We start from the raw sequence: 27,675 nt of genomic DNA, 5'->3' as shown, positions 1-27,675 counted from the left end.
CTGATCCCGTTCAAACTTGGTACACACCACCAACACAACATTCTTTGGATGCACACCGAATTTGGTGAAATTCTGTCCATGGGGGCGCTGACTATCATAACTGAATAATGAATACTGAATATACTGTATGTGCATTGAGCAGAATTTAAACATGGCTGCATGTGACATTTCTTACAGATCAAAATTACAAAATGGCTGAGCCTAAAATAAGTTAATTAGCCTATTGAATAACTTGATGATCGAGAAGACAAACCATTTTGTGGAATGATGCATCATCATATGAAATTTGCAACAATCTGGTAGCCTATAAGTGACATCACGCTCTGTCTGCCACTCATTGTCTGTAGCTGATCAAAATGACATAAGCCTAAAGTTGAGTCAAAGGGGAACTATGCAGGTTTTTAGCTTAATCTACTTTAACTGAACAGCTTCAAAGTCATTGGAATGGTTATATGACTTTTTTTGGGGTTGAATTGTGGCTGTCTCCAACTTTGGCGGGCTGATGGCCTCAGACAGAAAGTCTCGCAACCATAGCTCACAGCCTCGCGATGTAACAAATTGCTTTACTGCACTAAACACATACACGCCAGGCACCGGCTAGAAAAAGGTAGCAATGGAGTTTCTCAGACATTAGTCATGGCAGAGCCATCGCAAAGAAGCCGAAAGCGAGTAAACCGTTGTCGGAGGAACAGGGAAAGAGGAAAATGGCAAACTGACCGATTGAGGAGTGTCGTAAATCATATACTCTGAAGCTGTAGGGGGAGCTCTGCAGAGAAACCTGCGAGAAAAATGGCCAAAACTGCATAGTTTCTCTTTAAGACTATATCTTTAGCCTATTTAATAACTTGACGGTAGAAAAGTTTCATAGATGTGACGTAGCGTAGAAGCGACTGTGAGACTGTTCTCAGCCTCACGGGTTGGCTTCGATGTGAGTGGTTGAAGTAGCACGTCAATAGATGACAGACAAATGGCTTATCCAATGCATATGCAATCATTTTTGATAAGGCCCAGCCTTCTGAAACACCTCTCCAATGGATCGATCCCAGATGGATGAGTGGAGCTAGGCGGAAAACAAATACATCTGGCGAGAGTCAGGTTAGCCCATTATCACTCACTTTGGGACCTTGCAGTCGGAATTGTCGTTTGTTTATTCAAAGTCTGAAGACTGTCCAAAGTCACGGCCGGTGGAAGGCATGGGCAATTGCCCAGGGTGCCAAACTACCAGGGGCTATAGGTGCTATAGGTTACAACATTGAAAACACGTTGATTATCAAAGAATGGCATAGACAGTTTATGCGGGAGCAGCAAGTAATTCATTTTCAGTGATATCGGTTAAACAACAGTCATGAATGAGACGTTCAAAGCCTAGTGCTGCAGAATACAGAAAAGTGCACAGGTTGAAAAACTTTTCTCCCGCATATGATGAGGGTGCAGATCTTCAGCCTGAAACGCCAGGTTGCTAGCAGTGGAACGTAGCAGAGGGGGCGAGAATGTAATAAGGTAAAATCTGAATCCAACCAGGTCACCGAATCAGGGGAGTAATGAGCTCGTTTCCCCGCAATAAGAAGGTCCTATCGCGGGATGATATGAGACAGCGACACACGACATGCAGTATGTTGCGTGGGAGGGCCTAGATGTGTGTTGTGATTTTGGAAGCACTAGGCTCAATGAGAGTGAAGCTATTGAATTTTCCCCCCAATAAAAATATATTATATATTTTTAGGGTGAGTCAATTTTTCCATAATTAGCAGGTGTAGTATGTTGCTTGGGAGGCCCTAGATGTGTGTTGTGATTTTGGAAGCATCAGGCTCAGCTGAAAGCAGAATGCTCACCGGGATGCATTTTATTTATCCACATATGTACACGGTTCTTTCGTATAAAAACCAGGTTGTAGCTTATTGTCTACCTTACTACGGTTAGATAGAGCTGCCTATTGTGTAATGAAAATGCTTTGCCTGATTTATTAAACCGCAAACTGCGAATCTTGCGAATCTGCCAATTTCTGTCTAACTTTACCAAAGTGGGAAACATTGGATAAGTCCAATGTTCCATGAACACTAACCTTGTGTCTTTTCTGATTGTGCTGAAACTGAGAATCTGTGTTTCTTAGTGCTATGTTTATGTCTATGTTTAACTTCACGTTTATGTCTGTTCTGTTTACTAGTTCGGGGTAGGAACGGTTTCAAAATGATAAAAAAAAAGCCAAATAAAAGCCCCCCAAAACAGATTTGGAAATAAGGCAAAAACATAACAAATGCATAAATAGTAGGCCTAATATAATTAAATTGAATGAAATTGAACCGTGGCATTAAAATCGACATGACACCCCTAACCAATATCAATATACTACTGGATATATTGGAGGCATGTGTTGTGACATACAAAATGTATAAAAGACACTAGAAAATGTAATGATGTCTATTCACATTTTATTAAAGCATGTGTCAGTGTAGTGTAGATTGAAATCTAAATCTGGGCATGTCCATGTCTACACATAACTGTTAGGCACAATAAAACCTTATTTGATTCCACTATTGCTCATTGTCTGCGCTTTGCAAACCCCTTTGCCCGTCACCTCAAAGGCAGAACCCTTGTAGGTAGCAACACATTTGGCATCTGTTTGAAGGTCAGGCTGCACTTGCTCCCACACTTTCTTCTTGGGATTCAGTTCCTTATCTGGATCACCTGACAAGAGATGGGCAATAAAATGATGAACATGATTAACTTACACAATTTCTAAACCTGACAAAAATTGTGGATATCTACATGTGTTAGTCACACATGCCTGGCTCTATCAGACTATTATGTGTAAGCTGCAGGGCCGTAGTCACCATAGACATTGGGGACATGTCCCCCCCCCAATATTCAAAACGTAGGACTCAAATGTGACTAGTCCGACGGCACACAACTTGGAAAAAACAGTTACAATGCACTGACGGTGATAGCCTACAGTTAATGTGAATCGCGGACAATAACCGCGATAACCAAGTTTTGGAAGCACTAGGCTCAATGAGAGTGAAGCTATTGAATTCCCCCCCCAATAAAAATATATTATATATAGGGTGAGTCAGTTTTTTCATAATTAGCAGGTGTAGTATGTTGCTTGGGAGGCCCTAGAGTGTTTCTACATGTTGGCACAAAACGTAATTTCTGTTAGAAACCAGGCTATAATGCATGGGGTAACGTGGGGCGAGTCAGACAGAAGAGGGGCCTGTCTTAGCAACCTATTCCTGAATCCTGTCCCTTTTAAACTACATTAAAATTGAGTTTTAGCCGCCAGCATAATAAAATCAAAATACAAAATCTTGTTAGGCTATAGGTCCAAACCTATAAGCCTTAGTTTTTTAAAAAAAAAACCTTCAAATGCCTCAAAGAGCCATTGCATTCTGTGTAATATAGAGGTTAACAGATACTCTAGTAGTTTGTAATTTATTTTAAAATATACATTTTGGAGACAAATGGAGTCATACCACAGGTCTATGTCCAGGGATGGATTATTGAATGGGTCTGCTGGGCCCAAGAGCTCAGGAGGCCCTGAACCCCAAGCCTTTGCTCAGGCGGCTCAAGCCTCTGCATGAAGTTGCTTTTTCTCCACCCTTCTCTTCTCTTTCCACAAAACTCATCAGAAGTAATCATCATTTAAAGGATCATTTCTTTTAAAAATCTTACGGGGGAGCATGCCCCCGGACCACCCTATCTTACCTCGGGGGGGCTTTTTGCATCTGTGCTCAGGGGTTCATAATCCATCAATGCTTATGTCTGTCAAAAGTTTGGAATACCCTAATTGACTGACTTAACTAATGACTTGTTTGTGATTTTTAGTAATATTTTTTTTTCATGGCAGGAAATGCATTGAAATTCTGTTTGGGGGTCCCACAGACCCCACCACAGATTTGGTCCCCCCCAATGTTGACATCATGACTACGGCCTTGGTTAGCTGATGATGGACAGTGCAAGATGTAAGGTGTGGTTGCTTTCCACTTTTAGAATATTCAAGTCACAATGTTTCCCCTACTATGTATTTAGCAGTGGCGCAGCGCCACTGCAAAATTTTCACATGATCAGTAATGTCACAACATTTAGGCCTACATTGTAAATAGTCATCGTTGAAATTGTTTTCTGAAAGTCATGACTAAGTTCAGTGCATCAAATCCTGGCTTAGCCTCTCATTATTCAGGACATGTAGGACATAAAGGTTACGTTTCAGGCGATTACAAAACTGAAGACAGGCCTGCAGCAGCCCATATGTTCTGAAGTAGCCTAGACATGGCTAACATTACGGCTACAGCCTAGCAACATCCCATCCATCGGATCGCCAAACTGTGCCCCAGTAAAATCTCAAGTCTAGGTTCAACTAGCCTACATTTCAAGCGGAGTACTCATCACACAGCATATCACGTGAATGACTGAAATCTAAGCTTTCCATTGGAATTAGCGCCAAGTGGCTGTGATGAATGGTTCGCGAGAATATTAACATTAAACTTAGCCTACATGAAATTTAAAGCTGCAGTTGGCAAGTCTGATAGATTGAGGGGACTAAGCCAAAATCTGAATGTTTGCAACTCTCATGCCCCTCGCCCACTACCACAGAGCACCCTCTCATTGAGTTTGTGCTCGTCAGTGCTCATCAGACTGCACTAGACTGTGATTGACCGTCAGATCTCACATCCTGATTGGACCAGAAGAACTGGGAGCTGTGGATTTTTGCAAAACAAATAACAGGCTCTAGGTGGATGTAGAAATGTGTTTTTTTTTTTCTAAAACCGGCTGATTTATGTTGTTATGTCGAACAGTGTGTTGGTTTCAGTGAATATGATCAAAAAAATCTTGCCAACTGCAGCCTTAATCATATTTGCATTCTGCACACAGCTCTATGCACCCATTGCTCTCTGAAATATCTGAGAAACTCTTTACTCAACACATGGCAAACCGTATATCACAATAAGCAGCAGACCTTCTCGAATATGAGGATGTAAAGCATGTCTCTGTACAATAAGCGGTTCCTGAGTAATCAACTTTTCTGCACATTTCTGCATGGTCTCCAATTAAGGGCCTAAATTATAACATATTCTAAAGTAAACTATTATGTCAGTACATTTTTGTAAATTGGTTAGCCATAGAGTATCCCACCATCATGGTTCTTATATGGCCAGATTCCAGACAATCCCACTTACACGGATAGGAATATATAATTGTACTGGGATTGTACTGGAATTAATTGTACATTAATGCAATAAAAATATTATTTCTTGATAATAATCCTAACATAAGACATGCAAATATACACATCACATCATACTTTCCCAGATATGGGTAGCCCAGACTGTCCTGAAATAGGAAGATATAGCATCTATAGATGGCCATTACATTACAATTATATTTACTATATCTGAACAACACAGGTGACCACTTCTGCATAATTTCATAGAGTGCTGAAATGCAGCCTACACTATTTTTGACTATTTCTGAACTGTGAAAAAAAATGCTTCGTGGTTGTGAACTTATTGCAGTTTCATCAGAACTATTCCACCTGTGTGTGTATGGTTAAAATTCTGAAGTGCAAAATAGTCTAGGCTACAGCAGAAATATTTTCATCCATAGATAAAAATATGCAAGTCTAACCTCTGAATTTCTTTTCAAAGCGCACCAGATTGATGCATTTAAACGTTAAAATAATCAACATTTTCTTCCGGGGGCATGCTCCCGGATCCCACTACTGTGGTTTGATTACACCTTACCACACGTAACAGCACCGCTGCTGGAAAAAAATTCTAGGGGAAATACTGGGTCATATTCAGGTTTGTGTGATTTTTGGCTGATAATTAAAGCCTGCAACAAAGCCTTTTCTTTTATTTCAGCGGGTTTTCAGAGGCAGGGTAATGGATACCAAGTTCTGTAAAATCATTACCTGAGAACCCTTGGCAAAGAACTTTGTCCCCAGGTATAGCTCCTGCAGGAGGATCCAGTATCTCCACTTTGTCAGGTGAGCTTGCGCACATAACCATGGCCTGGGACACCACTCCTCTCATCTTGGCAGGTTTCAAGTTGCATAAGAGGACAACCATTCGGTTTTGCATCTAAAACATATTTTGGAAAACATTAATGCAAGAAAAATGCAAGGGCCAAAACAAAGTAGTCATACAAAGTGACATGAATCTGACTGCTACACAGTAGAATATTCCACCTATTCACTGACAACATGTCAAAACTGCTAAATGACTTGCAGTTGCATCACATGACCATGACCCTTCACAACCTACAAGTACTCACAGTTTTTATTTTATTACACGTTGGGTACCATCAGTGCTTAATTTTCAGAAGCACTGAGAGGGTGGTGCTCCGGCAGATCCATACATTCGGCATCTAATCATAACCATTGTTATCAAAATTGGTGAATAAAACCCTGACTTGGGGGACAGAGTTTGATTTGCAAGTTAATTCCGAACTATAGAAAACTGTACTTTCAAATATTTAGACAAAAAAGCATAAAACAACCAGTATACCGTGTGTATGGCGCTTGAATTCCACAATTTGACCTGTTCATTGATCACAAAATACCTTTTGTTTATCTGAAATTGTTGTGGAGTCCTTTAATTGCGGCAATTTTAGCTCCTGTGACATTGGGTCCATTCAGAAGGTTGCTGCCTCGCTGCCGTGATAGACAGCTGTCTCATAAGACATGACTTTGGAGTGAAGGTACCTTTTAAGAACAATGGTTTTGAACAGTCTCTAGAGAATGTTGGCACTACCGTGTGACATTAGCACAAACAAAAACCGAGTATCATCCGCCATCTTTTGTTTACTTTTCACAGCCATTTCAGACATTACTGCACAGATTTGTGAGTAGTAGCCAGCCTCAAGGATATGTCGATGTTGCCTTCAAAAACTACCATTATGGGGGTAGTTCTAAGATATCTTAGAAGGCAGGAAAAGAGAGTTAGATTGGTTTCAAACAGCACTTGTTGCCCCTGTTAGATATCTTAAAAGGCAGCATTTTTTACTGTTTCGAACAGAGCCATTGTGTGCACTGTGCTAAGGGAGCACAATTCACAAAATGTCACAATTCGATTTGATATTGATTTTTATGCTCAATTACACCTGTTGTTAATCCTTATTAGGGCCTTACCCCCGATTCCTTCCAAGGACTCTGATGAAGATGTGACTTCATCGAAACGTTAATAATGTTCTGCACCTTTTAGTAAAGAATAAAGAAAATTAAGAAGACATCTGAGCTGCACCGGCGTCTCTCCTTCTCTAAAGTATCTGTCCTGGCCTGGTTGCACCGGATTGTCGCTAAACGACAGAAGCGCGGAGAACCCTCCTTTGTCTACTTTTTCTATTTTTCGTATTGGTGTGAATTAATGTGTAGATCCGAAGTTGAAACGGTAGGCCTAGCTGTGACGTGCAGTCACCTGACATCACCATCAAATTAGAGGATATTTCAGAACTATTGACGTGGACAGCTCCCCTTAAGAGCGTCTTAAGAGCAGTGCACGCACGTTCAGGAAACAGTTGGAAAAACCGTTAGTGCGTGTCTCCATCGTTATCGGGAAACGGGGCCCAGGGCTGGTTTTAGCCTAGGCTACTACATTTGGGTGGGCTGGTAGTTTTGGGTGGGCAACATAGCAAAGCGGTCAAATTGGATCAAAATTGACATATTGACAAAACACAAAAAAATCGTGCTTCCTAAGTCGAGTTGCTGCAGCCAGTATTTCTGATTCAAAATAATTATTTCAAATACAAAATAGTATTTTGTCATTTGTATTTTATTTTTGTTGAAGAAAATGGCTTTGTATTTTGTGTCAAAATACTTTAAAGGTGTATATTTTTGATAAAACCAATAGCAGAGGCGAACGAAGTAGCCCGCAATTCCTTTACTTAAGTGAAAGTAGATACATCTTGTCAAATATTACTCCAATACAAGTAAAAGATGAAGGTGAAACAAAATGTTAATTGAGTTGAAGTAGAGAACTACTTGCTTTTTAAACATAAGTATTGAAAAATCAAAAGTACAACCATTTTTCCTTTTTAATGTAATATTTTTTACACAATGATAATATGTAAATCCTTTGGTTAGTCACTAGCACTGTGTATTCATTCAAATGCATTCATTCACACTGATAATTATGACAAAGATGGTGCACTCATAATGGTAAAAAAGTTTGCCCTCAATGATCGCATGACCATGATGAAAGAACACTAACCGATTTTGTTTAATTACAGTTATTATATTGGTATAACACATGACTGGACATTTTTATATATTGTAAAGGGGCATTTACGTTCAGTTGTGAAGACCAATACCCTATTTTGAATGACAAAACAGCTTTGGGGTGTGTAACAGCTTAGAATGGCTTACAATGCAGTGCAGCCAGCAACATATTTGGGGACATTGAGCACTATGGCTCCAGGCATCCCAAAGTGCTTGGAGGAGAATGCACTGAAGTTCTTGAATTGTCAAGGACCAGTTGGGGCAGTTTCATGTCTCTGTTGCTGAGATAGTTTCGATCGTCAAAAGGTCAGAATTGCCAAGAATCTTGTAGGGGCTGTTTTTAAAGAATAGAGATTGTCTGTGCTGTGGGGGGTGAGACAAGGTTCTCATGTTTTGCATGATATCTCAGCACCCAAAGTTGTTATAAATCCATAGTAGCACATATATTATCATCTAATGTTGTGATAGACCTTTCTATGAACGTGTGTTCTATAGATATAACCTATTGAACTTCCATTTGCTATTTATGGCCTGTAGGCCTCATTGACCTGAGCTCATGCAAGTCAGTAAGGGGAAGATTCTATTGGGGAAAGGTTCCAGTGGGGGCTGGCATAGAAGCAAAGAGGGGGAGTGAGGGTGTTTTAATGTCAAATGCCAAATAGCTGAAAACACTTTTAAAGAAGTTTGTAGGCAGAGCGTCAAGACAACAGGTATTGTAGATGAACTAAGTTGCAGCACAGTTTTTTCAAGGGTTTGGCCATCATAGCAGTAAATTCAGATAAGGAGGCTACATTTTGTCTAGGCCTGTGGTGAACTCTAATATTTTCAATTTTGTGATTAGAGCTAAATTGAGTAAGATGGTCTTCCTGCACACATGGTGTCATAGCTACATAGCTAAGGCTTCCATAAAAAGATTGCTGCTATTCTCATTAATTTTTTTTTGTGGTAATTTGATGGTTTTACTGTAAAATTCACTATGATAGTTCATAGTAACACTGTAAACTTATGGATCTTTTACAGTTTACCCATGAAGTATTTATTAACAGTTCTACCATGACCGCTTTTGATGTGTTCATGATAAGTGATAATGGATGACACTGTGTTCTTTAATCAAAAGTTTGTTTTTCTGTCATGTTGTTAAACTTCAGTCGATACAAGTAGCCTAACATGTGAGTAAGTAAACATAGCCTATTTGATGACCACATCAAACATGACATAGGCTTAAAAATAGAGGTAGCACAGGAATTTGAAGGATATAAAAAGAGGGAATTCATGTTTTATTTCATACAGTCTGGTATTATCCCAGAAATGTGATTTACTTTTGAAGTTGAAAATGTTTAGTTGAACTGTAAACTTCATAGTAAACCTCATAATTATGAAGACCTCAGTCTGACTATAAACAAATTGCAGTCAATCATCATCTTTACTTATTAACTGTAAACTTTAAGGTCCGCATCAGACGTGCGACCATGAAGTTCATAGTAATGGGAGAGTTCATAGTCAAGTTATGATATATTCATGGTCGAACAGTAAAGGCAATGGTAGAACTATAACAAATTTAAGTTGAACTGTAAATTTCATTGTTTTACTGTGAAATTTTACTGTTTATTTTTTCCTGGGGCAGGCTACGATATAAGGTCTAAATTTAATTTAATATTGTTGTAATGGTAGGATAACTACATAGTTTACACAATAATTACACTGTTATAAATATTGTATATATATATAAATGCATTTATTGACTGTCAATTACCCAAAAGTCGTGGCCCTGTCTATCATTGAACAGTAATTCTAATCCATTGTCAATCACTTACGGGAACTTTTTGAAGTTTACATAAACTCTGTGACATTAACGAATTTTGAACACCCATTGTCGCAACTCTACCTTTATTTATATGGCTCTGGGTGAGGTATACAGTTTATTAATGCAACAATGATATCGGATCGGTATCGGATATCAACCGATACACGAAGCCCAGGCATCGGTATCGAGACTGAAAAAAAGTCGGATCGGCGCATCCCTACTACTGGGTTGATATTTTATTTTATTTAAAAAGAGAGTTTTTTGTCATCCCTACTGTCAAAATAATTTCAATGTGTGCTGCATGAAATGTTAATAAAAAAAAAATATTGATACCTGATCTAGAGGAATATGCTTGACGAGCCCACTGACAACTGTACGGGGAACAGGCTCTCCAACATCCACCTTTTCCACATAAAGTGCATCAGCATCTGGGTGCTTCTCAGCAGTGATGATACGGCCAATCCTCAGATCAAGACGCGACACATCCACTTTTAACTCCTCAGGCACCTCAGATGACATTTTCTTGTCTTGTTTTTCTAATGTGTGAAGTGCAGACACATGAAAATGTATGAGATCCTAAAACTGTCATATTCAAGATGTCAAGCATTTTTGTAACCGATACTGATGCACTGTTTCAAAACCATTGCTACAATTTACCCTTTTTCTCTGGTTTCTTCTTTTTGCCCTCTGAATCCTTCACAGGTAAGCTTCCGCCAGAACTAGTATGAGCAGGTGGAGCAGATGCAGGGTGGGAGGCTGGAGGTTTGGAGGCATTCAGGGTAGTAGAGTGCCCTGCAGGCATATCTACCTCTCTCCCTGTAAGCATGAGACACACCCACACAACAGTGATGGGACCCTCAGGTTACCTTTTACACAGGATGTGACATTCATCACAGTACTTGTTAAATGTATAGTATGGAGGACCGCAGGTGTCATTGAAAAAGTAGGAAAATATGTATATACTTAAAGGTGCTCTAAGCGATGCTGGGTAACGTCACTTCTGTTGACTTTCAAACAAAACAGAGAGCTAGCTCGCTACTTCCTCCCCTTCCCTCCCGTGCTGCTCCTGTGCAATTGAAACTCTCCTGAAGGCGCATCTTGTCTGTGATTTGATGGAACAGTTTGCTATGTTTTTATGGGCTAGGTTTGCCCAGGTTGTTTTTGTTGCTGTTTTTGGAGCCTGGGCTGTCCACAGAGATCGTGTTTTTTACAGTGTATTCAGGACACAGACAGCTAGCGGTTGGTTAGGTGATGTTTGCAGTGACAAAATGTTTTAGGCTAAAAAACGCATGACATCGCTTAGAGCACCTTTAATGTGCCATTGTAAACTGTAATGAAAAGAGAAATTATGAAAATAACTTGTTTAATCCATCAATAAATACTTCTGATTTAAAAAGGGATTCACAAACCAACATAAAACATTCAATAAGAAATTAAATTGCAATGTGAATGAATGATGGAATTTCATAATATTTATAATTAATATAATTTATAATAATATAATTAATAATATAATATTCGGTTTAATAAGAGAAATAAATAATTAGGGATGTGATGAGATCTGGCGATACAAGAATATCACAATATTTCTCGTCAAGGTAAAGATCCATCTTGTGCGGTCTCGTGTAGAAGTATCCAGCTTTAGCTAGCATGACTGACAAGTCTGACTAAATTAGCATAGAAGAAGCCCTAGGCAGTTTTACTTTTTTTGTGTAGCAGCATTTTGGATACCTGCTGGAAACAATAATACCAAAGACCTTGACTACTAACAAGAATAGTAATTTGTTATGATGGGGGCAAAACGGAGTCTGCATAAGTGGGAATGTCACCTTATGTCACTAAATAAACTTTCTCTCTTAACAAGCAATAAGAGCAGATAAACATAATTGAGGTTACAGTATTATTGTCTATAATCATGTATGATACCAATTGATCATTCTTTAGGACATGGAATGAATCATTTAATTAGTCTGTGAAACGAGCTAGCTAGCTAGATAATGCTAGCTTAAAAAGCTATCCAAGTGGATGGCAATAGCTATGGCTATGGCTATGCGCTAACAAGTGACTAGCAGTTGAGGGACTTAAACATATACTGTTGCACGTTCACTAAAGTTGGATATAGCAACAGATGGATTAATGCGTCATTTACAAGCTGTTTTCATAATTTCACTTTTTATTACTGTTTACGTTTATAATCATGCACAATTGTCATGTTATTATTTTTATATTCATGTCATTTCCATTAACTGTGCTACTTCTGATGGGTGAGCTTCACAGTCAATCAGGAGTGTTGTGCCTCTGCTTATTAAACAAAATTGCAATAAGTGTACAGCCCTAGAGTACATAAATGTTCATGTACAGTGTATGCAGCTTGAGAAAGAATCCAGCATATGTTCTGCACTTCCAGACTCGAATGACACTAGTGCTTGGTAGAAATGTCTATGAGCAGCACTATACTTTACACAGCTTGCTAGGCACACAGAAGGTCTCAGACAGAGATATATTGACCTACAACCTACCTGCTTTCCTGTCCTTTTCCAGAAGTTGTCTCTTTATTTCCTCAATGCTCTCCTTCAGTTTGGCATTTTCAACTTTTAACTTCTTTTCCTCTTGAACAGTGACCTGAACAACTGGAAATGTAAAGAAGTTATCTTACACTAAAAACAACTCAATATTGAATGTTTAACTGTACTGAGGCGCATCGACTTAAAGCAGCACTAAAGACTTTTAAAAACGATTTACCTTAAAATAACATTTCCAAAATCATTTTGATGGCACATAAACTCTTAATAGGCCGAATGGCACTTCAGCCCCACTCTGAGCAGGACCGCGTCGCTTGTATTAGGATTAAGAAAGTTTCTTATAGCGAGTAGGAACACTGAACACCTCCCACCACTAGAAGGCTCACAGGTGGAGTTAGCCAGCTAGCGATGTGCATAGAGTAAGCCTACAAATGAGGACAACAAATGTCTGATTGTGAAAAGTTGTTGATTCCTCAGTTTATGTTTGTAAGCCAAGTAATTCAAGTAGTCAGCAGTTTAGCCAGTGGGTTAGCTATTGTTATGCCTACTGGCTTCAACAGCTCTCATGCTATTAGCCTACTATTCTTATTCTGTTTCAAGTGCTTGCAAAAAGAATGACTGTCAAACCACAACACATGTCTGATTGTGAATGTGTAATTTACTTCCAGAGCAACAAGTTCTGAAGATATAAGGTTCACTATGTCACTGCATAAGTCACCGTTATCACTGAGTGGCAAAAACACGAATAAATTTGCAGTATTCCATTTCAATCTCCAGCAAAAATCTAAATGGGAAAGAGCTGCTTTGCTATAGTGTACAAATAAATACTTGCATGGATTCTGAGCTCTCTCTACAGATTGCTCTCCATTCATTCCCTCTATTATGATTATAGTTTGTTACAGAGACACACAATTATTGGGCTGTACAGTGGTAACAGTGCTTCTCAACTGTAGGGGGACCACAAGAGCAATTCATCTTTAGTGCTGCTTTCAGTGAAGTGTACACCAGTCTCTTACTCACTAGCTTTCTCCTTCAGAAGGTGAACCTGCTGCTTCAAGTACTCTATGAGCTTGTCTGCTTCTGCCGCTCTTTGTTCCAGACGCAGTAATGTAGATGAATGACCTGCCATTTTGCTAAAGGATCGTGCAATGTACCTGTAAAAGAAAGCAAGAAAGAGATTACACATGAAAGGAATCAAAATGTTGCTGTATGTGCAATATCTTTTTTTTTTCCATGTGAGCACAGCTTAAAAGTAAAATTTAGTGGCAGATTTGAATTCGTCTCGATTTCCCCTTAGCAGCATTACAAAAAATGGAGAAAAGCAAGAGCTGTATCTTGGGAAGTGTCAAATTGTGTTTTAAGTTGGGATATTCCAAAGCAGCCATGTGCATGTGATTGATAGGGTGTGTGTGTGTACTGGCATGCACTGCACATTATTCCTATATAATTGGCCACAATGTGCCTCACAATGGCATGGATTTTTCCCCCATGTCTTTCCCAAGTCAACAAAGTCAATAGAAAATCTATTACTATTTCTTGGCAGGAATGAAGTCATAAACACTACTTATGGATAGGGGTGCAACAGTCCATAGATATTATTATTAGATTGTTATTTTTGCACCAACATTTTCTCCACATGACATTTCTCTTCTCTTCGAAGTTGTAGTTGCAGTCTACCTTGTGTATGAGTGTTTACACATCTGCTTTGATTGAAAGCCGTATTTGGAATCTCAAGAAGCAATTATCTTCAGCCTACTGGAGGATTCATTGTAAGCCTATTCAGCTTGGGATGGCAGTTGCCAGTATGCATCACCATTGCAACCATGCAGTACTGGTTCCACAAACACATCAAGGCCATTACTGAAGGTAGCAGACTCCTGCTGAGTAAATTCTACTTTCTTGTTGTATTGTTTTTTCCTGTTAACTGTTTATTGTGGCTGGTCAAGATATGTGCAAAGCAGAAGAATTGATGAACAAAATAACAGATGCTTTTCAGAGCATGTTCAAAATTAAGGAAGCCCATTAGAATTAAGGAAGCCCATTCTCAAAGTATAAGGGTGATCTTGGAATATGAAAAGTTTCTCAAATGGGTTCATTGTGAAGTGGAGTATTTTTTATATTAATATAACATTGACCATCTCATCTAAGTTTGCCATTCAATGCTATTTAGTGTATCTTCTATGCTATGGGAAAGAGATTTGAACTCTTGACTAAACTAATATTGTAATCCATCCAGTCGAATGTGTTGTTTTTGAATGTGAAAATTCACATTCAAAAATGCACATTTTCTGAACAGAAATCTGAGCAATGGGCAAAGTCTTAGGACATACCACTCTTTATAACATTTCTCCAAATTGCTACAGCGGATTTATGGTATTCTTGCTGTATATATATTGTACAAAAATCTCGCTTATTATCAAAGTGACATGGTCGCTTTCAACATTCACCGGCGTCAGTTTGAGCACATTTTGGAAATATCACGTTCGGGATGAATGGAAGTCAATGGGAGCCGTAAATCGATAAATAACGGTGACCAAAGAATATTTCTCCGGATAGCGTGACAGCGGTCTACTGACCCCTGCTTTGTGGAAAGTGACTAATGGCAAAAGCAGGTTAAAAATTGAGTTTGTATAGCCAACATGGAGCTTATGTCTAGATGGGGGACAGTTTATGTCAAGACATTGGAAATAATGGGCTTGAGAACGTAGCGATGCCCTTGTTGCGTAGAATCCCGCATTTCTAACGTTAAAGGGTAATCAGCAAGCTATTTCGATTCAACCACAAACAAGTTATATTACCAGACATAGCCAATACCGAAAGATAATCTAAGTCTATGACAGCCTTAAATATCATAAATTACTCACATTAAGGTGTTAGACACAAATACGCTGAATAGTTCAGAAGGCAGTTTACTCTGCCATGCGCATATTCACCCCAAAGGAAGCAGTAAGTTACACATTTGGAAAGATCACCAAAATAAGGGTCTGACCAGAGAATTTCTAAATGGGCTTTTGGGCTGACGAGACTTTTACTCCGACAACGGCTCTCCCTGGCCTCTTAGCAACCGGAAGTATTAGGGAAAGTTGAGACAGGCAGAGAATGTCTGAGACAGGATAAATGTGGGTTTCTCTGGATAAACGTTATTACCAGTGCAACAACAGAAGTTACGTTAACGTTATGAATGTGTGAAAGCAGATGAACAGCTAACATTAACCACAAAGAGTGGCTAGTACTGTACATTAGGTATGTAACGTTAACGTTTCGGTGAATGTTTTCAAGTGATTTTTGTTACGCTAACGTTAATGTGAATCAATCAGCGATCAACTTCCTTAGCAAGTAGCTTCTAATCTAATACCCTTTTCGGTGTAACCAGAGAATGTAGCCTATAATAAGGGCTCTGCTGTAACGAAAATGCTGCCCGATGTAGCATGTTGTTGTGCTACTTTGGATAAAACCGACTGCTGATGAAACATGATATAGATTTGGTGATATATGATGATATAGAATAATTTAATTTCCTATCATCTGTCCTATCATCAAATGACTGGTCGCCTGAATCTCTTCTCTGTCAGTGTAGATGCTATTGACCAAATCAACAACTGGATGTCTCGAAATTGTCTTCAGTTGAACAAAGAAAAAAACAAGCAATTAACGGTATATTTGGTAAAAAGGAAGAAAGACTTAGGGTTGCCACTTTCCTTGACACAAAAGGGCTTAAAGTACATCTTGGTGTACTGCCACATGAAAGCAATAACTAAACCAGCTAACCACCTCAAACACTGGTCTGATGTCAAAACATGATTTGGAAACAAACTCATTCATCTATTTATCTCCAGCAGGGTTGATTACTGCAATAGGCTTTTCACAGTTCTATCTAAAAAGACTATCAAACAGTTTCAGATGATGGGGTTCTCATGAAAACTAAAAAAAAAAAAAAACGACATTACTCCAATACTTCAGTAAGCAGTAGCAGTAAGCGCAACTTCAGTAGCAGTAAGCGCAACGCTCAGCTTGATCAACGTTACACTACAAATAGTGATATTTTACCAAGTGTTATATTATATTAAGATAAAAAAATTAGTTAGTATTGTTTTTTTGTATAAAGATACTTACTTTGAGCTTTCTTGTAAGATTATTGGACTTAAAGGTGCTCTAAGCGATGCTGGGTAACGTCACTTCTGTTGACTTTCAAACAAAACAGAGAGCTAGCTTGCTACTTCCTCCCCCTCCCTCCAGTGCTGCTCCTGTGCAATTGAATCTCTCCTAAACGTGCATCTCATCTGTGATTTGCTGGAACAGTTTATGTTTTTATGGGCTATGTTTTGCCCAGGTTGTTTTTGTTGCCGTTTTTTGGAGCCTGGGCTCTTCACGGAGATCGTGTTTTTTTTACAGTGTATTCAGGACACAGACAGCTAGCGGTGGGTTAGGTAATGTTTGCAGTAAGTGACATAAAATGTTTTAGCCTAAAAAATGCGTAGCATTGCTTAGAGCACCTTTAAAGTAAGTCAAAATGTTTTTCAATTAAGACATAAAAAACAAGTAAAACAAAGTGGGTGGGATAAATGATTAATAAATGTACATTTACCAAACTTACATGTAAAATATTTTTTTGCATTTTTGTCATTATAATGTACCAAGAGTAAATGTAAAGATGTTTCTGAAATATTTGAAAATGTACGGTACTCTGAATGTATAAAAATGTATTCAAAATGTAACTCTAAAATAAATTGCATAGGCATACAAATCCTAAATTAATTGGGTCATTCCACGCCAACTCAGCCACCCCAGCCACCCATGTACATGACACCTCTCAGATTTTGCTGAAAAGCAGTGAAAATATGCCGTGTGTTACCAAACAAAGGAATCTGACGTTTTAGGTCAAGATCTCAAACGGTTTGCCCGTGGCGTCCATTTGAAAAATCGGTGCCACGGCCCTAATTGACACATTGGAATTTCACATTGTGTAGTACAGGCTACAATGAACTACCACACCAGTTTCCAGCCTTCTACCACTATTAGAACAGACATTATGGGCTTCCAAAAATGGCAAAGGATGAAATGTGAAATTCCAATGTGTCAATTAGGGCCGTGGCACCTGAAATTCACGGGCAAACCGTTTGAGATATTGACTGAAACTTCAGATTCCCTCGTTTGGTAACATAAGGCATATTTTCACTGCTTTTCAGCAAAATCTAAGAGGTACCATGTACATGATACCCCGATATTGGCTGTTTTCACATGGAATGACCCAATTGTAAAACCACACAAAAATGCATTTTGTAATAGTCGCACCACATGACATTGGCTTTAAACGTTTAAAAGTTAGTGTAGAGCCCTGCACTTTCCTTCAGTGCCCATCCTGTGATCGGTAATTGGTATCGGCAGATACTGATTTCAGTGATTGGTGATCGGCCCCAAAAACACTGATCGGAGCAGTTCTATTAAAAAAGTTTCCCAAACAGCAGTCATGGTGGGACGGTTTCACCACATGATATTTTGATACTTTACATAAGTTTTTCAAATACCATAATGATTTACCATACCATAACGTTTTTCAAATACCATAATGAGTTAATGACTTCATTAACTTATGAAGTTAAAGTGGTTACAAATGGGAGTGCACCCACATGGTGTGTCTTCAGGCATTCAAACCTTTTATAAATTTAAGAAAAATACTGTTGGACAGACATCGTTGGACATCGTCATTGACCCAAAAACAAAGTACTGGTTCAGGCACTGTTTTTGCACCAAGCTTCATATCCGACTGCGAGTGAGAGCCTGTAAGAAGTACAACGGAAACGGCTCCCACACAACAGTTGCGTGCGTTGCAGTGCTGGGGACGCATACCGTTCACTTTAGATGGGCTTACGTCATCCGTTACGTTATCCGGTCCGTTGCGTCGCGCCGCTCCCGTCGCTCGCGTTGAGAAGTTCAAGTTTTGCTGCACCGACGTACGGCACCAGCCAATCAAATTACGAACGAGCGAACAACAGACGGCACCAGCCAATCAAATTGCAGAAGTCATTTGCCTAGCTACCGTCGGGAACACCCACTGGCATGCGTTGACGGAACTGTGTGTGGCCAAAGTCCTTTTAGGCAAGTCCCTCCACTCGGCGGCCATATTGCAATGCTTTTTGGGCACTTATCGGGCATCTATCTCAGTAGAAATGCGCCTGCGCAAGGCTTCACAACACCAATCTTGCTCCAGTGTCGAGATCACAACACATGATTGGCACGATGTCTTCACAACACACCACATTATTGGCTCAATGTATTCATAACACAGCACATGATTGGCTCAATGTATTCACATGTCGACGTTTTGCCGCGGAAGGGGTGTAATATGCGTAGACCACTGCCATATTGCCGTTACAAACTAACCTAATGCATTTCTGTCGAGGACTTTTGGAGTGCTGTGTCTCCTCATTAGAAAGTCTCTGGTGTGGCTATGTAAGGCTATGTTAACCTTAGCCTCCTACAAGGGGGGTTGTCTACTTCTAGCATGACAAGCTAATGTTAATTCCCCAGTGTAACTTGCTCTGTACCAGGCATAATACAAAACGTAAGCATTTCCATATAGCTATCACAAAACCTGATCCTGAAAATGAACTTTTAGTTTTACAGTTGAATTGAAAACTGAATTTTCCATAGGAATGCTTGTCTCTTGAGTGCTTGAGTGCTCTGAATGTTGTTATTGTTATTGTTCTTATTGAATTTGTGTGAAACCTCTGCACCACCAAGGCGCCATCTACTGGCCTGACTGCAGTAGTACATATGCCCGGCCAGTAGACGGCGCCTGGTGGTGCAGAGGTTTCACACGATTTAGAGTTTCCGCGTGGACAATTTCATTTCTGAAAACTATGCGGTGTGGAAGCAAAACTTTTTGAAAATGGTAATAAATAATATTGTTTTCTAAACCTTTTGTTCTCGTATGGACAGCAAGCCCCAAAAATATGCCCCACACATTTTTTTCCATCAATTATGATGTGACATTTCTTGACTTTTCACATATTGCAAGTGCCTCAAAGACAAGTGAATATGCAATGGAAAAAAATAAGTGCTCGGGCCCTAATACACTTTATTGAACAAATACTAGACCCTATTACTTTCTTCCTCCACTATCTAGGCATACAGGCAAGCAGTATTGTGCTCCAATTATATTGGAGATAAAACATCCCTGTACTTATATCTACCCAACCAGCAAATCAGAAATCAGATAACTGGCGAATAAAACAAATGTGATTGGCTGATCTAGATGTTTCAGATTAAGGTTGAGAAATTGGCACAAGATAAATTTGAGAGAGCACAGCCCACCTCTGCCCACTTCTAGGTCTGGCCATGATACTCACTTGTGACAGTAAACTTGTTGTTGTAGTACATGTAAGCTTTAACAAAAAAAAAAAAACAGGGACTCATCTGACTACTGTAACACAGCCTATAACTTCAACACAACACATACTGTATAAGTTGCTGTTGTGTTGAAGTTATGCAGCCTATTTTCCTGCAGACTGTTTTGAGACATTACTCTATTATTGATTGAGGATGCTCACAGTTGCTGATAATAAGCTTTTTGCTTTGTATCCACAGACACACTATACAGACAAAACCTCTGGAGCATGAAACCATTAAGAGATGCTCTGTTGGGAGCCTTTACTTTTTTTGCTTCTCCGCTCCCTCACGATGTCTGTGGCAGTAATGGACTCCCTCTCACCCCCAACTCTATCAAGATACTAGGACGTTTTCAGGTTCTGAAAACTATCTGCCATCCCAGGTTATGCCAGTATGTTGACATCTCTAGGGGAAAGCATGGTATGTGAAGCACTTGGAGTTGTATATGGTACACTTTTCAAAGTAAATTAATTGCTACATTTTGTTTTCTTGAAGTGATTATTATTATTACCATCAGTAATTCAATTAGCTTTAAAGTTGGACTAGCGAAATGTTATGTTTGTTTTATTTCTGAAACACACTCCAGATTCACTGGTGTTTGTCTGAACAACCAATATCTTACATTTTCTTCTGTGAAAATAGGATGACGATTTATATGTGGTCTGATTAGACTGTGGATATTATAGTAGGTGTTTTAATGGCAAAATTTGCAACCAAATTAATTTTATCAAATATTTCTCTCCTTTAAAGAGCGCTTGGTGGTGGTGACTGAACATTATGAGAATAACTTGATGAACCTTTACAAGCAGTGTAAACCAATCTGGTAAGACAGTGTTTTAGTCTTATTACATTACTCCATTGTACAGTATTATAATGAATCGTGAACAATTCTAGTATGGGTGGTTTGGTTTAATGTTGTTCACTCTAGTCATTGAACTAGTCAACTGAAGCTAATACCGGGTTTCTCTCCAGCCCAGATGAGCTCCTGCAGATAGCCAATGAGATCTTGGAGGGATTGGAATTCATGAACAGACATGGAATTGTTCATCGAGCCCTCTGTCCCCAAAATGTCCTTTTGGATTGTAAGGTAGACAGTTGCATTTGTAGTTTGTGTACATAGTTGAATTGCTTTCACACAATTTGTTGGACATTATTAAATATAGTTCCTACTGCATTTGAGCTAGTTTACACAGTTTTTACAAAAGCTGCGCGTCGGGGTCCGGTTCGCCCTGTTGGGACTTATTTTCCCAATAATGACCGGCGTTCTATACATTATCCCTTACATAACCACTGTAAACAGTTAATGATTACTGTCAATGGCAATGGTTTTTGTGCTTCTGATTCACGTCTTTCATATCATTCCATAAGCAGTTCATTCATTCTAGTGTAACTTCATTGAGAGTGAGTCAGCAGGTAATATGTTGCTATGCAACATTTGAAACTTTAAAGGATAATTCCAGCCATTTTTTACATAGATCTCTGTTTTTCGAGGTCACCGAGTACTGTCGGTATGTAAAAAAAAAGAAAAAGAGTTGTTGCAGCCAACAGCTAGAGGAACCAGACAGCTACAGTGCTACACTCTGGGGGAATGATTATGATTATTTTTTTTTAGTTTACTTTTATTAGTGTGGCAAACTAAACTACGAAACGGTAAGATCCAAGTAGTAACATTTCAAAAAATAATTCAATAAATTCATATGACTCTTGTTTTCCACAGGGTAATGTGAAATTATCCAAATTCGGTTTTTATCACATGACGGATCATGGTGCAGACGTGGACTTCCCCATAGGGTAATTGTGATTATCTCTAGAACAATGTGAGAAAAAAAAAAAAAAAAAAATACATATGAAGAGTTTGGTTTCAAAATGCCATATCCACCATTTTGATTAATTTTCATAAATCATTTGTTGTTGTTCATTCATTGTTTCGCAAGTGATTTCAGTTGAACTGTAATTGGGTATTGTTATTTGATTTATCTTTACTCAATCAAAACAACAAAACAGCAATTTGATTGATATTACCTTAAATGCACAATTAAATACAGTAACATGACTTTTTAATGTTTTTAAAAATGGAGATAGCATTTGGGAACCAAACTCTTCATATATTAATTGTATATATTAGTTACATTAATGCTAAACTTTTTCCCTGGCAAGTAAACGGGTAGATTAACTCCTGAGTTTTTTTCATGAATGAGAATGAAGAAAAACTTGACTTTTTTCAGACACCCATCATATCTGGCCCCAGAAGTCATTGCCCAAGGCCTGATCCATCCAAACAGCTCTTTTCATGGTAACACCCATTGCATGTCAGGACCAAAGACAGATGTGTGGTCCTTGGGAATATTGCTCTTCGAGCTGTGTGTGGTAAGCTTCATGAAACCATCATTTAACTGGCTAGTTAGTAGAATCTAAACTAGTGCTGCCACTAACGACTAATTTTCTAACGACTAATCTTTCGACTACTTTTTCGATTAGTCGACTAATCTAAACGACTAATTTTTTTAAAAATCAAGTGTTGGTTATTTTGTTGTGTCCGTTTTATTTTGAACTCAACTAAAGGGAAAACGTAAAATATATATCACCCTACTTTTGTTAGAAGCTGTATTACTGTAAGTAAACTGTTCAAAAACATTGTAATGTATTCAACAACATGTATAAAAAAAAAACACCCATTTAAAATGCTACCTTCAGATCTAATGTCAGACCTTTGATAGACTTTATTTGTATGCCAGTGTTGCCATGGACATAGACAACTTCTTTGACCTGTGGCCCGGTCATGGCATACTTTGGGGTCATAGGGCCCACCTACATGAACCCACCTCCCATCAAATTATCATTATATCACATCAGAATTATTATTGTTATGCTATATTGTTATACATGCACTTCAAAGCAGCCAGTGTTTAAAGTGCTAACATTGTTCACAAAAAGTTTGTGAAAATATGCACATCAGAGTACTGCTTTACTAATGTAAAATATAATTACAATAGTTCCATTGCTTTTGCATGGTTGCATGATAAATACTTCTCAAAACAAGAGCAATTATATGGGTGTCATCATTTTGGGATGTTTCCCTCATGCAAGCATCATACACTGGTAGGCAAATGGAAAGAATATTGACATATTTAATTATGCCACAACCTTTGGGCCACGTTATTCAAATTTGACTATACAATACTCTAGATAGTGTATTATAGTCTGTGCTCTGTTTTTATGGAAGTTGCATAAATCCACATTGTTCTATTAAATGTAGTTTCATAATTAAATAGCCTTCCGATAGGTTGAATTGGAGCTTTGCTACCAACGTTATGCGCATTTTGCGCATCTTACCACATAGGTTACCTCACTTTATCAGTTGGCTTGAACGCTAAAAAAATATGCGTAGTTGACCATGGGAAATGACGCGCACCTTGATTGTTGATATCACGGGCGGCGGCATGTTCGTTTTAACGTTTTTTTGTAGGAATGAATTACAGTAATGACACGCCGTTGCGTTGTCAACGTGAGATACTCTTCACTTCATTTATTTAAATTTCCACAATATATATTAGTCAGTCTGGACTAGCGTAACCTACTAGCTTAGCTCCCCCCACTTAGCTCTGCCTAATAATGAATTGCGCTGAAAGCATGCAGGCACGCAGCTTTGCTGCTGGCGTTAACACTTGTGTGCATAGCTGGGTTTAAAACATGACTGGCAAAGTCTTAGTAGCCTGTTTAACATCCAAAGACAGTCATTGTACTTTTCAAGAGTTAATAACATTGAGTTAATATAACATTACAGTGAGCCGTTTGAGAGCAAAAATAAATAGGCGGTCAATAGTAAAACGACTCTTCGACTAAAAAAAATGTCGTCGACTAATTTTCATGGTCGATTAGGTCGACTAAATCGACTAATCGCGGCAGCACTAATCTAAACAACATAATTATTACATAATTATTCAAAAAGTTGCCCAAATGTCTTAAGGATGGTTTCACAGTTAACGACCTCTGCTTTTCTTGTACCATTTTAATTTCTTAATTAGCATGTGTGTTCTTTTTAGCATGATTCTCTCATCATGCCCAAATGTGCCTGTGCCAACAAACCCTCTAGCTACTGCCCAGTTAATCTTGATAAATATTTTTTTTGGTTAATTTTCTTAATTGCTGGTGAAAGATGTTCATATTTTTGTGGTGTGTTCTGGATGGAAATGCCCATTTCACCTCTCAGTTTTGAATTATGTGTTCCATAGTGCTGTCATGCACCACTTGGAATTCCTTTATCAAACATTGGATTGTGGATGGCTGGTAGCAGCATTTTAACTTGCAGAACAGCGGCAAATGATCAAAAATGCTTTTGATTTGCACTATGGGAGCTCTTCTTGACTAAGTAGCACAGCTTGACAATCTCCTTGTCATTTGTGTAGTGCTCACCAAAATCATAGAAATTATCATTACAAGAGACTTCTCCTAGGATACAATATATCTTTTTTTGAGTTTTTAGGTTTTTTAACCTTTATTTTAAATCTCCTAGGCAGGTATTGACTTGGAACTATATTGGGGCGAAGCACAGGCGAAGCACTGCTTCTTGGGGGCAGAGATATCATGCAACACATCAGTACTGTTCTCACTCACTACAGCACAAACAATCTCTGCGCCCAAGTAGCAGTGCTTCGCCTGTGCTTCGCCCCAATATAGTCCCAAGTCAATACCTGCCTGGAGATCGTCTTAATCTGCATTGCCATTTGTACTCGTTATGAAGACGGAGGCCACAAAAAGTAATTAGGGATTCTTTTTTTTGTTTGCTCACTTTTCACGACGTACTATCTGGCTACAAAGGATTCCATTCACTATGCTAAGCTAACCTAGCGGGGGCGCTACCGGACTACAATGCATGCACGGAGACAAAAATGTGTTTGCTCACTTATCTAACTCTAGGGGAGACGGTGAATAACCCAATTTTATAAAACGGTGGCGTGTTCCTTTAAAGTGACAGGCACTCAATTAGACCTACACCCCACCAATACAATGTATAGCCTAATAACATTAAAGATAAGTGTAATAGTTAAGCTCACGGATGGGATGTGGTTTCAGTTTATTGTAAACCATAATTTTCAGTGTTGTACCATTTCATTGTTTCATATCAATTTCTACCAATAATGGTGAAAATTAACACCATAGAAAAACATGAATAATCCTGTCTTTAATGTTACCAGTTCAAGTGCTGCGATAACCATGCTTTGTACATGGCATGCAACACAGAAATTACTGGGGTTCTGTATTCGGTTCAGAATTCGGACAAATCTTAAAGAAGGGATTCGGTATGATTCAGTAGGATTCAGTGCATCCCTACTGGTAATACATTAAGTTAGGGGAATTCAATATAAAAGTATTACTTACAATCAACGTTACGTCATGTTGTGTGTAGGTTAATATTCCAGCTGTAAAATACCAACATACATGTAGGCATCATACGTCATTATTAGTGACCTCTTGTATTCGGCCATATATGATTAATTTCAGTTATCAATAGCATTTTATTAAATATGTTCTCAATTCAATTTCTATCTAGCCTATTCCATGTTCTCATTATCTACCTCCAAAATAAATGTTGAAAGAATGCACAAACTGAAAATAATCAGGATTAATTTATCAGGAGAGAAACTGCAGCCTTTGAATTATCAGGAAAGAGACTACAGCCTTTGACAAGGGAAATGGTGATATAGTTTACAGAGCAGAGCTTCTAAAACCTCTAAAGAATGTGTTGAGTGTGATTTTATACATTATTACTGTTGTGAACATTATTCCCGCAAAATAACCGTGATAATCGTGAAATTATGATTATTCTTCAGATTATAATCGTACCACCAAAATCTATAATCATGACAACCCTAGTGTCAATTGGCTACTCTGTTCAGCCATAAGCAATGAATGTGCAGGAGCTTTTGACGCCAGTGCACTTAATGTAAATGTGTCACGTTCTGGTGGATTTGATCAGTAATTGGAGCATTTGGGGGGAATTGTTGGAGAATAACTAAAGTGCAAGAATGGGAGAAGAGGGCTCTTCGGTATTATTGTTTGTTTGTTCTTATGGAGAAAATATACCAAACAAAACAGGTGAAATAAAACTTGTAAAATGATTACTCTTTGTTAAAGACCCCCTAAAGAGTTTTTTTTTTACCTTAAAATAACTTTGATGGCATGTAAACTCTTAATAGGGAGAACGGCACTTCTGCCCCACTCTGAACAGGTCTTATTGTTTTTAAAACAGCCATAGGAAGTTTTGTTGTTGGAGCAGTGTTCGAATAGGATAGAACACTGCTCCCCCTCCAAAATTTAAGAGCTGCTATGCTACAGGATTTTGGAGAGCTCTTTCTGTCTGTGCTGCTGTCGGCGCATTCCCTCTATATTGTATCGGAGTTATGTTCATATTTTGTTGCAAAAGATGCATATTTACTTTGTTTATTATTGTGCATCTCAACTGTAGGGGCCCCAAGAGCAAATCTTATTTAGTGCTGCTTTAAAGCCTTAAAATAACATTTCCAAAATAATTTTGATACACATAAACTCATAATAGGGTGAATGGCCACACTCTGAGGGTGTCACATGGCTTGCAATAGGACTAAGCAAATTGCTTGTTTGGGTAGGAACCCTGAACCCCTCCCACCACTAGTAGGCTTGTAGGTGGAGTCAGCCAGCAAGTGATGTGCAGAGAGTAAGAGGCCGTTTACACGACACCGCCGGGTGGATTTTCTCTTACCGCTTTCACACCTTTAACGACTCCGGCAAGAAAAAACCTTGCGAGTACACACAGAGGTGTAACCGGCTAAATGTGCTGTAGTGCATATGCCAGACCAGTCGATGGCGCCGCTGTGCAGAAGCTTCACGACAATTTTGCATGAATCGCGTAGAAGAAAACATTGTTGAAACAGTTTGTTAAGCCAGAGAATGTCTAATAAGTGCTCTGGTTAAGCCGTCGCATGAAATAAGGAGACTACAGACAATTTGGTTTTCAATTCAACTGTTAAACTAATAAAGTTCATTTTCAAGCTATGTGACTGCTATGTGAAATTTCAAATGCTTAGCCTACGCATTGCATTAGGTCTGAGCACCACTGGAGAAAACACTAACATGCAGTAAGCTAATGTTTAACTAAGTTAAGCTAACGTGTGCTTCTAACTTAGCCACTAAAGGCTGATAGGCTACATTGTGCACATAAATCATGACAGGGGAAAGAAAAACATTTTAATATGATAAATAAATGGTTTGGTTTGTTTTGACAAGCAACATGTCAGGTCGAGTGCCGTGGCTGAGTTGAGAGGTGGGGCTATGTCGTCATAAAGTTGCCGGCTTCGCACCTACAGGCGTCTACACGGCGAAAGTTAGCCGGCGGTTTCAAAAGTTCCCACTTCGGAAGCCGGTTTCAAAAGCTATCGGTTTCAGTCTCCTAAACTGCCGGCGTCGTGTACATGCAAGGCGTAACCGTTAACAAAACCTCACCGGTTTCACAAAAACCGGCGTCGTGTGCATGACCCCTAGAATCTAAGCCTACTAACAATGACAATAGATGTCTGATGGTGAAAAGTTGCTGATTCCTCCATTTGTGTTCGTAAACCAGGTAATTCAAGTAGTCAGCTGTTTAGCCTATGGGTTAGCTAGTGTTATGTCTACTGGCTTTGACAGCTAGCATGCTAGTTTCTATTCTGATTTGAGTGCTTGCAAAGATGACTGCCAAACTACAACAAGTGTCTGATCGTGAATGTGTAATT

The 27,675-nt window shown here is 38.9% G+C and overlaps 2 protein-coding genes across 3 annotated transcripts in view; one reads left to right on the top strand and one right to left on the bottom strand.

Annotated features, from left to right (window-relative positions):
* Window positions 1–2,412: 2,412 nt before the first annotated feature.
* On the bottom strand, window positions 2,413–15,524 carry aimp1a (aminoacyl tRNA synthetase complex interacting multifunctional protein 1a). The gene is made up of 7 exons (XM_048245611.1): window positions 15,403–15,524; window positions 13,559–13,692; window positions 12,536–12,646; window positions 10,674–10,832; window positions 10,350–10,552; window positions 5,909–6,077; window positions 2,413–2,685 (listed from the first exon to the last, which is right to left on the bottom strand). Coding segments are annotated over exons 1-7 (945 nt in total). The 5' UTR covers window positions 15,405–15,524; the 3' UTR covers window positions 2,413–2,518.
* tbck (TBC1 domain containing kinase) overlaps window positions 15,463–27,675 on the top strand; it is a 40,644-nt gene continuing 28,431 nt past the window's right edge. The window contains exons 1-6 of one of the 2 annotated variants that reach the window (XM_048245610.1): window positions 15,463–15,484; window positions 20,126–20,347; window positions 20,678–20,750; window positions 20,900–21,014; window positions 21,645–21,718; window positions 22,153–22,294. In XM_048245610.1, coding sequence (XP_048101567.1) covers window positions 20,155–20,347; window positions 20,678–20,750; window positions 20,900–21,014; window positions 21,645–21,718; window positions 22,153–22,294 — 597 coding nt within the window. In that variant the 5' untranslated portion in view covers window positions 15,463–15,484; window positions 20,126–20,154. Of the gene's footprint in view, window positions 15,485–15,594; window positions 15,782–20,125; window positions 20,348–20,677; window positions 20,751–20,899; window positions 21,015–21,644; window positions 21,719–22,152; window positions 22,295–27,675 lie in introns of those variants that run through there. The other variant, XM_048245609.1, reaches the window with a different exon arrangement.

Source organism: Alosa alosa, chromosome 6 (genome assembly GCF_017589495.1).
Source record: "Alosa alosa isolate M-15738 ecotype Scorff River chromosome 6, AALO_Geno_1.1, whole genome shotgun sequence".
Lineage (NCBI taxonomy): Eukaryota > Metazoa > Chordata > Actinopteri > Clupeiformes > Clupeidae > Alosa > Alosa alosa.
This window is presented reverse-complemented; position numbering and strand designations above follow the sequence as displayed.

Coding starts and splice junctions, on each gene's coding strand:
- aimp1a (XM_048245611.1), bottom strand. Junction 12,647..13,558: donor CCTTCTGAAGGAGAAAGCTA/GTGAGTAAGAGA, acceptor TTACATTTCCAG/TTGTTCAGGTCACTGTTCAA. Junction 2,686..5,908: donor TCTTTGCCAAGGGTTCTCAG/GTAATGATTTTA, acceptor ATCTCTTGTCAG/GTGATCCAGATAAGGAACTG.